The sequence below is a fragment of the Pelophylax lessonae genome (genome assembly GCF_965119305.1).
Source record: "Pelophylax lessonae genome assembly, chromosome: 7".
Classification (NCBI taxonomy): domain Eukaryota; kingdom Metazoa; phylum Chordata; class Amphibia; order Anura; family Ranidae; genus Pelophylax; species Pelophylax lessonae.
Window position 1 is genome coordinate 211,184,074 of NC_138774.1, and position 15,325 is coordinate 211,199,398.

At 43.3% G+C, this 15,325-nt stretch overlaps 1 protein-coding gene across 1 annotated transcript in view; it reads left to right on the forward strand.

Moving 5' to 3' along the window:
- The window catches only part of PNPLA7 (patatin like domain 7, lysophospholipase), a 733,226-nt gene that overhangs the window by 142,682 nt on the left and 575,219 nt on the right, over nucleotides 1-15,325 (forward strand). The window contains exons 6-7 of the mRNA XM_082263919.1: nucleotides 3,054-3,142; nucleotides 5,100-5,240. Coding sequence (XP_082120045.1) covers nucleotides 3,054-3,142; nucleotides 5,100-5,240 — 230 coding nt within the window. The remainder of the gene's footprint in view (nucleotides 1-3,053; nucleotides 3,143-5,099; nucleotides 5,241-15,325) is intronic.

Here is a 15,325-nt window from a genome sequence, read left to right on the forward strand (position 1 = left end):
CAATCTCTTAACATTCTACGAGGAGGTGAGCTGTGAGCTAGATAGGGGGAGACCAGTGGATGTGGTGTACCTGGATTTCGCTAAGGCGTTTGATACAGTTCCCCACAAGCGCTTAATTTATAAAATAAGGTCTGCAGGCATTGACCGCATGGTTTGCTCTTGGATACAGAACTGGCTAAAAGGGCGTGTCCAAAGGGTGGTAATAGCGCATACTCAGACTGTTCTGGGGTGGTAAGTGGGGTCCCCCAAGGCTCAGTCCTGGGACCAACCTTGTTCAATTTATTCATAAACAGCATTGAGGACGGGATCAGTAGTTCTATATCCGTTTTTGCAGATGACACAAAAATTGGGCAGGGCAAGAACTACACAGCATGAGACCGATATCCTACAGAATGACCTGAACAAAATAACAGAGTGGGCAACGACATGGCAAATGAGGTTTAATGCGGAGAAGTGTAAGGTTTTGCACTTGGGGACTAAAAATCTAAAAGCACAATACACTTTAGGGGGGGAACCTTTAAGGGAATCAAAAATGGAGAAAGATCTGGGAGTCTTGGTAGAGGATAGACTAAGCAATAGCATGCAATGTCAAGCGGCAGCTGCCAAAGCCGGCAGAATATTAACATGTATAAAGAAAGGGATGTATTCCAGAGATAAAACTATAATCCTACCACTTTATAAAACTCTGGTCTGACCGCATCTTGAGTATTCTGTCCAGTTCTGGTCGCCAGTCCTCAGGAGGGATGTGTTGGAGCTGGAGAGAGTCAAAAGAAGGACAACTAAACTAATTAGGGGATTGGAGGACCTTAATTATGAAGAGCGTCTGCAATCGCTTGATTTATTCTCCCTGGAGAAGAGACACCTGAGAGGGGACATGATAGCAATTTATAAATACCTCAATGGTGATCTCAGCATAGAAAAAAAGCTATTCAGTCGAAAGGATTGCATGAGGACTCGAGGGCATACAATGCGATTAGAGGAGAAGTGTTTTAACCTCAGGCAACGCAGGGGGTTCTTTACTGTTAGGGCTACAGGATTGTGGAATTCTCTACCACAAGAGGTGATTTCTGTGGGAAGTATGGCTACTTTCAAAATACTCTTGGACGTACATCTCAAGGATCAGAACATTCAGGGGTATGAGAGATGATTACGGCCATAAATGCCTACACAGGTTTAACTAGATGGACTATTGTCTTTATTCAACCTCAACTACTATGAAACTATGTATGTAACTATGTAAGAACTTCTGTCTGCTTGTTGTTGCTGTCTGCACCCCCATTTGAATGATTTACCTTTATTCAGGAAATGAGCGAAGATCTTACTTCTGGGAAAGAAGTAGTCACTTTTATGGGCAGCAGAGGCCATTTTGGAGAACACTGTGCTTTGAATAAATGTTTTATCATCAGTCAGTTTCTTTTATGGAGGGGAAGCTCAGAGACAAATCGAAAATCGATCTGCTAAACATAATGTCTGCTGGTGTTTTCCTGCTGCCACATGGTGATGGTTATAACTCATGTAGGAGTAATATTGACACTGAAAGCCTTTCATAAATCTGCTGGGAGTTGGCTGACAGAGAAATAAGTGCTCTGCCTACTTTGATGTACAGCATTAGGAATCGCTATGTGCTTGCAGATTGTCAAGAGTTCTGCTTTTTAGAATGTTTTTTTTCTAAACTGCAATAAATAAGTGGAAATAATTGTAAAGTGATGTCACAAAAAAGGCTAGAATAAAAGGTTTTCCTACAAAGAAGAAACTAAATAGTCACTTTCCTGCTGCCCACACTGCTAAACACTGCTTTAATGAAAATTAATCATTCCTCTCAGTCTCTCTTTGAAACCAACACTTTGTGGAGTGTCAGTCTCCTGTACCCTGCAATGAGCACACCCATTTTTGTAATAATGGCCAAAGCTCATGCTTTGTTTGCTCCAGTTTGTATCTATGCCTTAGTATGTTATGGCCTGAGCATGCTTCTCTGAATAGGGCTTCACCAATCCCAAGAGTTAGGAAAACAAATTTGCCACATTCTCAGCGCCGGACTTTTGATATTCTTAAAGCTGAGCTGCAGTCAAACAACTAAATGCACAGATTAAATACGTATAAATAGGGCTATTTTGCCTGCCAAAAGCCTTTTTATTTCTGTCAATGCAATTAGTTTGTCACGCAGCAAAGCCCTGACTGGTCTGGGAGAAGACCCAGTTTTTCTCTGCTGCTGTTTAGTAACAGTTAAGGGTCTTGTCCCTCTCCCAACCTGTGACTGGATAGTGAAAAGAGAAGCAGTATCCCTCCATCTCCTCCTATCAGCATGCTCCTTGCACTTCAGCACAACTGATAAGGTTTTTGTGCTGCTTCTCCACATCCCAGTTTGACCTCTGCTATACAGAAACTGCAAGGCTGAACCAATCAAATTCTAATACTTACACTGCTTGGATTAAAAAAAAAAAATACATTCAAAGAGGAAATTCACCAGGCTATCAAAAATTAAAAGTAAGCAGCTACATAAAAAACTTGCTTACCGGAAGTCTTCATAGCTTTTTTTTTTCCACACTGACAACTTGAATTCGGGAGCCAGCTGCCACTTCCTGAACATTCACAGCACCTAACCACAAATACACACACATACAAACAAATGTAGGCACAAACTTATACACATGTACACACCTACACATACAGACACATGTACATACACAGACAAGTACAGACACATGTACACAGACACGCGCATTCACACACACATAGAAACACATGTACACACACATACAGACATGGACCAAGGGCTACATCATAATGATATAGGAACAAGTACAAGCAAAAATGGTACTTGCTTTCCCCTCTAAAAAAATGTACCTGCAAAAGTGTAACAGGGAAAAGGGAGGATTTAGGAAGATAAGTGGAAATCTTAAGTGATCGTATGCTTTAAAAACCTAAATAAAAATTTGTGTCTTTTTATATCTGTCTGGAGTTCATATTTAATATTATGCCACCACCTATGTTTTGAAGACTTGCTGATTTGTGCTTTATACCACAGAGTATATTCTATACTTTATGCTTTGCAGGTCACAACTTTGCCCAACAGTTTGGTAGGGAATACAGTTTCAAGACCGCGATCAAGAAAAAAAGTGAGAGTCTTCTCATTGGCTAAAAGGTAAGTCCGATATCTTGGATCTGTGGACTGTTGCATCGCAATCACACAATGTATATGATTTGTATTCAGACAAATCGTTTGAAACAGATGGCTGAATTTTCCATTTTTCAATTAAAGCGGACCTTAACCCCTTCTATTTGTGGCATTTTTGTGTGGGTGGGGGGGGGGGGGGGTACCTGATTTTGACAGGTACCCAGTCCCACCTCTGGTAGGATCGCTGCAGCTGATCCACTGGAAGTTCTCTTCCCCCTCCCTTCCCACAACTTTCTGAGACACGTCGCAGGTACCAGAAGGCTGCAGAACCATTCACAAAGCATGGCTCGCACATGCACTTTGGGAAGCCAGCTGTAAAGCCACAAGGAGTCACGGCTGGCTGCCCACAGTAAACATGCCCGTGCCAGGGACCCAAAGACTGGTGAAGAATTTGTTTGGGTGAGGATGGCGCTGGATTCCTGGACAAGTGAGTGTGCTTTTGTTAAAAGTCAGCAGCTACAGTATCTACGTTTTACTTTTACATCTTTATTTTTGCCACCTGTTTTTCTTTTTTTATACGTACATGTTCTAGATTGTCATTTAATGGATTTCTAAATTGGTCAACCAATGGAACAATTACAAACAGTATTCATATTTGCAGCTAAATTCCAACCCAGGTTAAAAAAGGAGAATGTCACACACATGTCACAATATGCTGTCACTGTTGACAACTTGCTAGAAAAGGCAGAGTGAAATTCTCACCCATTTCCTCAGCATCGCTCCATTGCTGGTTGGATGAGCAAGATGTTGCTTCATCATTAATGGTAGTACTGCAGAATCTCCCTTGCCAGCAACAACTCACTCACCTGGCCAGCAAGGGAGCAATCTTGGCAATGGGGAGTAGTCCACTGACTGCACATGTGCAGTAATATTTTATAGAAATGCATAGAATGCAAAAAGAAATGCATAAGACTTCCTCCTGAAAGTTTTCTTGCTCAGGACACAGCCGCATACATGGTCAGTGGAGATCAGGAATTTTTCTGCAGTATTAAAGAAAAAACACTGCTCAGATCAAGGCCCAGTTATTGTAATACGAAGTGAGAATATCGGGGAACTGTAATGAGTACTATAATGCTCAGGAGGGCAAAGTTGGGGAGGTATACTGCATTTTGAAAGATAATTTAAACTCTTAAAATTAGGGTGAGTCCATCCAAAAACTAAGTACAACCACTTAGTGTGACCTGAAGTCTCCAGTCATATGGCGAGCTTATACTGCAACTACAAATTCTCCATTGGTTTTAATCGAGCATGTGGGGTGGATAAGCTTGCCTGGCATAGAGGATTTTGGCTAGTGGCTGTGCATTGCCCAGAAGGCTGCATGGCTTAAATCTCACTAGTACCTCTGCATAGGTGGTAACAGACCCTGAAACTATGGCAGGAAGATCTTGCTATTAGAGTCCCAATGAGCTGCAAGCCAATTGACTGCAAATCCCATCAAATTAAATTTACTACTGAAATGTCATGAAATATCACTTTGGGTACACTGTTTAAAGTGGAACTAAATGCTGTTTATCCTCCTATCTGCTAAAGATGGTGCTACCTTCGCTTCTGTTTAGATCTGCAGTTGACATGGGGCTGCACTCTTGACGAGCTGCACTCTTTACCAGCTATGATTCAAGTCACTTGAGTGCATGAAAGCTCAGTTGGGACATTGGAAACCGTAACCATTGTCACCAGGGGGGCATACCTTGAATGTAGCATACACTGTGCATGTGCTAGTAGGCTGTATGTAAATGAAAACTCTACAGAAAACATTTCTATGTTTGACTAAGTATTTAATGATTGAACATTTCTTCTTTCTTTTGGGAAACCGTTAAATCAGTGGGTTTAGTTCTACTTCCAGGCAAATGTTACACACTTACTTGTGTTATTGTCCAAGGTCATGTTCTATAGCGTTAACTACTTCTTTGGGTCGTGGTTTCAGAATACTTCGTTTTAAGAAAGAATACCCAACCTTACAAAAGAAAGAGCCTCCCCCCTCTCTTCTAGAAGCAGATCTCACAGAGTTTGATGTTAAAAATTCTCACTTGCCATCAGAAGTTCTTTACATGTTGAAGAACGTACGGTAAGTGTCCATGCTACTGTAATATGACTTTATGAAACTGTCTTCTCATCATTGGGGAGTCATATGTATTTTTTGTGTCTGGTGAATTGCATCCATATACAGTACTGTGCAAAAGATTTAGGCAGGTGTGTAGAAATGCTGTAAACCAAGAATGCTTTCAAAAATAAATTTTTTTTCTTGTTTATTTTTATCAGTTTACAAAATGCAAAGTGAGAACAGAAGAAAAATCTAAATCAAATCAACATTTGGTGTGACTACCCTTTGGCTTCATCCCAGCATCAGTTCTTACACTTGCACACTTTGTACACTTACACAAAGCCAGGGATTTTGTAGGATTACATTAGGGTGTATGATTAACCAATTATACAAAGCAGATGCTAATGATCATCAATTTCAAATGTAGGCTGAAACAGTTGTTAACTGAAACAGAAACTGTTGCGTAGGAGGCTTAAAATCTAAAAATTTTTCTAGTTTTAGTAAATAACACCCATCAGGCTTACTTCACTTTGACATTGGACGATGTCCGTTAAAAAGTGACTAGTGCTGCGCTGCCAATTAAGTCGTGCAATATCCTGTGTGTAATTTTTATAAAGTGATCCAATCAAAGAAATGAATGTATATTCAAATCCGCAAACAAATAAATCCTGTGACTCCAGTAAAAATAAAGGCATAAATAATCGCATATATAGAATGTGCAAATTCAGACACAACTATTCAAACCCTGATGCCTGTATATTCAAAATATCATAATAATCACAGATAAAACAGTTTAATAGGTGTAGCAACTCAAAAATAAATCCTTATTGTATATTCATGATGTATCCCTTCACTATTTAACCACTTGCCGACTGCCTAACGCCAATCTATGTCGGCAGTCAGCCCCTCACAGGCAAAGTGACGTAGGGCTACGTCACTAGCTTGTGAGGGTCTAGGGAGCGAGCGCGCGCCCCCGGAGGCGCGCTCCCGCATGGTCACGGACCCCCTCCGCGCGTGTGACCAGCAGACCCGATGTCCGCCGGTCACTCGGCGATCGGCGGGGGAGAGGGAGAATGTCAGGCAGCTTGTGTAAACAAGCCACCTGTCATTCTCCTCGCTGTAAAGACACTGATCACACGGATCTAGTATGTAGATCCGTTGATCAGTGTCCTTACAGCTCAAGCCACAGCCAATCACAGTAGAAAGCACGCCCCTAGGGATACACACAGCCCCTCCCTCCCAAATAAAGTTAACCCCTTCACTACCAGTGTATTTTTACAGTAACAGTGCATATGTATAGCACTGATCACTGTAGAAATGTCATTGGTAACCCCAAAAGTGTCACAAATGTCAGTCAAGGGTCCGATCTGTCCGCCCCAATGTCGCAGTACCGCAAAAAAAATCGCAGATCGCCGCCATTACGCGTTAAAAAAAAAAAAAACAACAAAAATGACAATCTTTCCCTTTGTTAGTAAACGCGATAACTTTTGCGCAAACCAATCAAAATACGCTTTTTGCGATTTTTTTTTTTTTTTACCAAACATAGGAAGCATAAAACAAATTGGCCGAAAATGTTAAAAAATTTTGATTTTTACATTTTTTTTGGGGGAATTTCATATAAAAAAATGTGAAAAATATTGCTATTTTTGCAAAATTTACGCTCTTTTTTTGTTTATAGCGCGTGATCAAAAAATCGCACAGGTGATCAAATACCACCAAAAGAAAGCTCTGTTTGTGGGAAAAAAAGGACGCCAAATTTGTTTAGGTACAGCATCGCACGACCGCGCAATTGTCCGTTAAAGTCACGCAGTGCCGAATCGCAAAATACCCCCTGGTCGGAATGGGGGTAAAATCTTCCGGGGCTTAAGTGGTTAACTGTGAATGTCCATATATTAATATACTCTTTCCTTCTTCCCAGTGACACTGCTGTGCTGTCTGGCCTCTCACCTGAAAAATGCTTTAAATTAGCATGAAGTAATATCGCCCAGTAGGTAATGCTGTGTAGTCAGCTTGCCTCTAGATGTCCTGTGTTCTTCCTCAATTCTCTACTCTTTATGGTGGAAAAAAGTACTCTAGGGTGCTGACTGCAAGGCAAAGAGTACTCAAATGGATTTGCACATTGCACGTTTTTATAATAATAAGGTTGCAGCGCTAAAATATAATCAACTTAGTATGCTGTACAAAAACAGTGTAAAAAAAAGACGATAAGGTCTAAAAGTATAAGTCCATAAATTGTGTATATAATGATGATGATGGTTCTTGGTGTTCAATATTTAAAACGTGTGACCACAGTGATAAACTACACCCAATGGAAAGATTGAGAACTCACTTAAACTCTAGGCTGTCTAGATTATAGGACAGCATAAACGCCATAGTATGGAATAACTCCTTGATGGAAAATATTGATCTCTGCATTCCTGTGTTAATAAACGGGTCTCCTCACCCACGATATCCACCAATCAGGAAAGATCACCAAACATGAGAAAGGAATCTCATAGTGTAGTATTTATTTAAAATCATAAATAAAAAGTATAAAAACATACACTGACTCACTGCATAGAGTAGAATAGTCAGAACAATCCATAAAGGTCCATATATACAAACCCGAAAGTTGGGACACTGTACAAATTGTGAATAAAAACAGAATGCAACGATGTGGAAATTTTAAAATTTCAATATTTTATTCAGAATACAACATAGATGACATATCAAATGTTTAAACTGAGAAAATGTATCATTTTAAGGGAAAAATAGGTTGATTTTAAATTTCATGGCATCAACACATCTCAAAAAAGTTGGAACAAGGCCATGTTTACCACTGTATGGCATCCCCTCTTCTTTTTATAACAGTCTGCAAACGTCTGGGGACTGAGGAGACAAGTTGCTCAAGTTTAGGAATAGGAATTTTGTCCCATTCTTGTCTAATACAGGCTTCTAGTTGCTCAACTGTGTTAGGTCTTCTTTGTCACATCTTCTTCTTCTTTATGATGCGCCAAATGTTTTCTATGGGTGAAAGATCTGGACTGCAGGCTGGCCATTTAAGTACCCGGATCCTTCTTCTACGCAGCCATGATGTTGTAATTGATGCAGTATGTGGTCTGGCATTGTCATGTTGGAAAATACAAGGTCTTCCCTGAAAGAGACGACCTCTGGATGGGAGCATATGTTCTAGAACTTGGATAGACCTTTCAGCATTGATGGTGCCTTTCCAGATGTGTAAGCTGCCCATGCCACACGCACTCATGCAACCCCATACCGTCAGAGATGCAGGCTTCTGAATTGAGCGCTGATAACAACTTGGGTTGTCCTTGTCCTCTTTAGTCCGGATGACATGGCGTCCTAGTTTTCCAAAAAGAACTTCAAATTTTGAATCGTCTGACCACAGAACAGTTTTCCACTTTGCCACAGTCCATCTTAAATGAGCCTTAGCCCAGAGAAAAAGCCTGCGCTTCTGGATCATGTTTAGATATGGCTTCTTTTTTGGCCTATCGAGTTTTAGACGGCAACGGCGAATGGCACCGTTGATTGTGTTCACCGACAATGTTTTCTGGAAGTATTCCTGAGCCCATGTTGTGATTTCCATTTCAATAGCATTCCTTTGTGATGCAGTGCTGTCTAAGGGCCCAAAGATCACGGGCATCCAGTATGGTTTTCCGGCCTTGACCCTTCCGCACAGAGATTGTTCCAGATTCTCTGAATCTTTGGATGATATTATGTACTGTAGATAATGATTACTCCAAACTCTTTCAAATTTTTCTCTGAGAAACTCCTTTTTGATATTGCTCCACTGTTTTTTGCCGCAGCATTGGGGGAATAGGTGATCCTCTGCCCATCTTGACTTCTGAGAGACACTGCCACTCTGAGAGGCTCTTTTTATACCCAATCATGTTGTCAATTGAGCTAATAGGTTGCAAATTGGTTCTCCAGCTGTTCCTTATATGTACATTTAACTATTCCGGCCTCCTATTGCTACCTGTCCCAACTTTTTTGGAATGTGTTGTAGCTCTCATGAAATCCAAAATGAGCCAATATTTGGCATGACATTTCAAAATGTTTCACTTTCAACATTCAATATGTTATCTATAATATATTGTGAATAAAATATAAGATTATGAGATTCGTAAATTAGTCCATTCCTTTTTTACTCACAATTTGTACAATGTCCCAACTTTTTTGGATTTGGGTTTGTACAATAAAGTGCAGTGTGACAAATTAAAGATTGCACTTACTCCAGGAGCCACCACCCTACAAATAGATTGGTGGCTGGACCTCAGACATGTAATCCTGCTCGACGGCCGTTTTGCCCTAAGATACCCATCATTTATTTTCTCCCAAAGATGCATAAGAATCCCTATGATCCGCCAGGTAGATCAATCATTAGCGGGATTAATTATCTGACAGCGCGAATAGGAGAATATATAGATTATTTTCTACAATCATTAGTTATTCAATTCCCCTCCTATCTCATAGATACTAAACAGGTTCTTAATATATTAAGAGACATTACCATTGATTACCAAACTTTTCTAGTTACAGCAGATGTAGCCTCACTATATACCAATATAGCCCATCAAGATGGCTATAGAGCAGTTGAGCGCCATCTAGCCACCAGTACAATTCCTAAATTACAACAAGAATACATTTTGAATCTTTTACAATTTTCTATGCTACACAATTATTGCTGGTTTAATGGTAATTATTATTTGCAAATTAAAGGAGTAGCCATGGGTGCCAAATTTGCTCTCAGTTTAGCAAATTGGTTCATAGCCAGCTGAGAAACTGAATCCATTTATGATAGGCCATTGGATAATTTACTTATATATAAACGATATATTGATGACATTTTAGTAATATGGAGAGGAGATGAAACCTCCTTAATTGAATTCATGTCTGATCTTCATGACAACACACTCAATATCCAATTGTCGTTTACATATAGTAAAACAGAGGTAAATTTTTTGGATATTCATTTATTTTGTATGAATGGAAAGATGGGCACTAAATCTTTTTTTCAAAACCACCGATCGAAATCATTACATCCCTTTTGGATAGTTGTCACCATCCGACATGGCTTCGCAGCATTCCAAAGGGACAATTTCTTTGTATGAGACTAAATTGCTATATGATCGATGATTATTACACACAAGCATCCATCCTCAAGACTAGATTCTTGGAAAAGGGATACACACCGTAGCTTCTCTGGATAAGACCATAGAAGAAGTTGCTCTTTTAAACAGAGAAGTTTTGCTAGTGCCCAATAATAATAAACAACATACTAAAGCAGTTTTCTGTCCATTCATTACTAATTACTCAATTCAGCATTACCAAATCAAAAGAATTATTAAAAAAAGATGTAACATTTTGCAAGCTGACCCCATTTTGAAGTCCTCTTTGCCCACAAAACCAGAAATGTTTTTTGAGAAGAGCACCTACTATTAGAGACAAATTAGTCCCTAATACCATTAATCCTCCCTCCAGACCCTCTTTTTTTTCACTGAATTAAAGGCTTTTTTCCATGCAACAAATGTGTAATTTGTACTGCTAATAACACAATGAATAAGATGATTACCAACTTTTCTTCCACAGGTACAGGAAAAAACTAACTAGATAGATGATTTCATCTCTTGTGAATCCACTCATGCGGTATACCTACTAGAATGTCCGTGCCGCAAGCAATATGTCAGCAGGACAACTAGAAGATTGAGAGACAGACTAAGAGAACATGTTGTATAATGCAAAAAAGGGATACAGACATCATAGTCTGTCTGCTCACTATAGGATCTGTCATAATAGAGATCCTAGTTCTCTTAAACTTGTTGGCATATCTAAGTTAAAACCCCACTGGAGAGGTTGCCGACCATGAAGTCTCCAAATTGGAGTTGAAGTGGTTGTACGAAATTAAATTTCTCTTAAGTTCATTGACGGACGCAGTTCTCTGATTCATATCAGTTATACTGCCCCCTACAGGACTAGGACACTAGGCAGGAAAAAGTTCTGGCTACGCCTATGGGCAATCCGGAGGGTACACCCTCTCTCTTCCTGCATAAGATGTCAGTTTTTTTTTTCTGCCTAGTAAGAAGTAAGGTCCTAGTTCCTTGCTGGGATCTCTGGTCCTGGCATAAAAGTATTTTTTTATGTAGAATTTTTTAGCTAGCCTTTTTTTCCCTGGAACTTTTTTTCCTGTGAGATCTTCAAGCAATTATGCCGGTTTGGGCGACAGACTGGACCCCCATATCCAGTGGTCACCCTAGTCTGGCCAGCGAGCACGTGCAGGCCTAAGCTCCGCGCTGGGTCGACCGCGACATAGTCCCACTGGATGGGGACTGGCCCCGCTGTAGTGAAATATTATTTGTAGTATAACCAGTTCTTCCAGAGAGATGCATTTATTGAGACTTCAGCAAAGTCAACAGAGGTACATACAAGAAGGATGACAGGACATTTCTTTCACCTTCAGAGAACCCAGCTTCTTCTGTCATAACTTAGCCAAAGCAACCCTTTTGTAATATATACCTTGTATTTCTCATTGAGGACCAGTATAAGCAATTTGATTGGCCAGGTTTATTAGGCCTTTGATCTGCTTTTGTCTTTCTGGGTGAATAATGCCCCCCTCTGACTATGGACAACTACAGTCATAAGGCCCTTCAGGAAATGTCCTAATTTGCATCAGGAAATTTCCTAATTTGCATTCTCTGACTACTAAATAGGTTGGCTCTCAAACGCTGAGGTGATCTTTCAGGAAGTTTCCCAATTTGCATTCTTTGACCACTAATTAGGTTGGCTCTTAAAGGCTGAGGTGATCTTTCAGGAAGTTTCCCAATTTGCATGCTTTGACCACTAATTAGGTTGGCTCTCAAAGGCTGAGGCGGCCTTTTATTAAAATTGACTTAGCAAAGGGTTATTACCTGCCCCTTTTGATATGTAAAGGTCAATCTGGTTTGGTCAGTCTCTGTTCTGGTCAACAAGTCACCTTTTGAAATGCCTAATTAGATAAATATCTATTTCCAACCTTAATTTTTGATGTGTTAAATGGACTTGTCACTGGCCTGTCCTATGTGCCTGAGTGTGTGTGTGTGTGTGTGTGTGTGTGTGTGTGTGTGTGTGTGTGTCTGTCTGTGTATATATATATGTGTGTGTGTGTGTATATATATATATATATATATATATATATATATACATACATATATATATATATATATATACACAGAATATCCTATATAAAACAACATATATTAAACATCTCGCCAGGACGCACACGACAGGGTTTAGGCTGATGTCGCAACATTCCTATTTGGCCGACAGCCCCCCTACTCCGGTGGCGTGAGGTCCTGTCAAGAGATGGGGCCTGCCTGTGTTCCCGGTATGGTGAGTTAATGTCCTCCCCCCCTTCCCTGGCGGATTTTTGGGGTGGACACGGGCCCTCTCCCTGGGACGGTCGGAACCCTCGCACTCCTGGGTTTCCCTCTGTCCAATTGTGAACCCCCTACCCCCCCCCTGCCCCTCCCCACCTGGGGGACTGTTTGGGCCTGCCTGGGGCCTAGTGTGCAGGCCACATGGGGGGCCGGGCGAGTGCGCTGTCTGTGGTGCTCAATGATCGTGCGGGGGGGGCTTGCTGGGGTTCTTAAGTGGATGGTGTGGATGGGCGTTTGGGGGGTCCCCCTGTGGGTTCCTATTGCCGCGATTTTCCGGCGGGGCCGCCCTTTTGTTGTAGCCTCTGTCTGCTTCTATGGAGGCGGCCATCTTGGTACACCCGATTTCGGCCATTTTGCTGGGGATTTTTTGCAGTGAAGGCCGGTGGGAGTGCCTGAAGGACAGTGAGTCTTAAGGGTGGTCTCTCCCTCTCTGTGGGGGTCCGTTAGCGTGTGCCTGACCTCCGGGGGGCCATTTTTTTTTTAAGTTGCTGGCGGGTTCCTCAGGTTCAGTATGGACCCTGCAGGCCATTTTTTCCCACCTGACCCCCTCACGGAGGCTGCAGGGCCTTCCGGATCTCCACTGTCCGTCTATGCCTTTTCGGCAGTTCGGGACGCATTTGGGCCTGGGGGGTGGTGGTAGGTGTGCTAAAACGTTTCTCCACCTACCCCTGCCTCGTCTGAGTCTGGCTCATCCGCCGCAAACCTGTGCCTGACGTGGGTCTCCCTGCCGGGTCTGTTACCTCACGCCCTGTCTCCTCGGATGACGAGGATGACATTTCCACCTCTACTGCCGCGACAGGCGCTGGTGGACGCACTGGCTGTTTTCGGTGCGTGTCGCCCTGCAATTTGGGGGTTGCAGCGGCGGCTGCACCTAGGGCGCAGGTGGCATCTGGCATGCCACCCGGAGCTGCTCATTTTGCTTGCTGCTCATGTAGGGGGGGACCGTCTGAGACGTTCCCCTGGGGTCGTAAGCGGCTGTAAGCCGTTCCCCTTTTGGCGGAGTCTCTGGTACAGAGGACTGTTTCCGCCTTTTGTGGACGTACGGTCTCTAGCTGAATGGGACTACCGTTGTTCCGGTGGAGGAATCCCCGTCCTTTAAGGACTTGGGGGGATAGGATTGCGTGGGCTGTGGCCTGCGCTCTGTGCTACCTGGCGTAACTGCACTGGGAACAGTGTTTGTTTGCCCTTGCCACGCGGACTCTGCCTGATGGGCGGAGTCCCAACACCGCAATTTGGTGTGGGGCATGTCCCCCCTGCCCTGGGGGAGCTGTTGGACCAGCTGGCGCAGGGGCTGCATTTTGTTTGCATTGCCGCGCTGGTCGAGGCTCCCTTGCAGAACACCTTGTCGTTTTTGGCTGTGGTTGACAGGAGTGTTGGTCTGCGGATCAAACTTCTAAGGTCTTAATGGATCTCCCTTTTCAGGGGGATCGCTACCCTGGATGACACAGGCTGTCAAGGGTGAGGGCCTTCGTCGCAGTCGGGTTCCTCCCTTTCAGCTCACAAACAGTTTCTTCGTCCCTCGGGAACAGTCAATGTGGCGAAGTCCTTCCTGACTTCCACGAGGGTTCCAGACGACCATGGTCTTTTTCCAGACCTGTGGACAAGGCCTACTGGGCATGAAGGTGCTTCCTCTCCCATCTAGGGGGTTGAGGACCTGCGGCTGGCCCGGATCCCAGGCTGACTGGGTTCAGGAGGTCATGCGGTCCAGTTGCAAGATAGAGTTTTGATCCGGTTATTTCTGGTGAGGTTTTTCCCTTCCAATGTACGGCTGTCTCCGGATTGCTTACAGGCGCTCTGTGGGGCAGTTCTGGCTCTGGTTCCACAAGCTGGACCTACTTGTCCTTTTGTTGGTTCCGTGCAGATCACAAATTCAAGTTGGTATTGGTTCGAAAGGTGGTGGCTTCTCTACATCAGGGGGCTTCCTGGCCTCCATAGACATCAAGCTGCCTATCTTCACGTCCCGTTATGTTCTGGACAGCTACGGGTTCTCCGTTTTTTGCCGCGGGGAAGGATGTCTTGGTTTGTGGCGTTACCCTTTGGTCTCGCTTATGCTGCTAGGGTCTTCACGACGGTGTTGGCTGCAGTCCTGGCGCTGTTGCGGCAGCGGGACGTGTCGGCCCTTTTTTCCTGGCCGCTCTGCTTCTCCGTTTGGAGTCCCCTTCCGTGCTGACAACGAAGTTGGTTGTCACCATGGGAACTCTGGTGGAGTTCAGGTGGGTTTTGAACCTTCAGAAATCATCCCTGGTCCTTTTCCATGAGACTGGACTTTCTGAGTCTAACTTTGGACTCGTCCTCGGTCAGGGTGGTTCTCCCTCCGGGGTCCCCTAGGCACTTTAGACTGCAGTCGACTGTTGCTGTTCCGCACATGGTCTTCCCTTTGTGCCTGCATGCAAGTTCTGGGACTGATGATGGTGTTTTTCAAGACGGTCCCTTTCGATCAATCCCTCTGGGGATCCCCTAGGAGGCACTCCTTCTCGAAGGCGACTGGAATCCAAACTCTCTGGACTTGCGGATCTGGCTGGGCCGGGTGACCGGGGAGTCTTGCTCTGGAATCCTTCCTCCCCATCTACTGGACAATTGTCGAGGTGGGGAGGAGTCCTCTGCAGGGAGTATTGTCCCTTTAGGATCCAGGTTACCGCTTATTGTCCTGGGACTGAGAGCAATCCAGCTTTGTCTAGTTTACTGGATTGGGCACCTGCA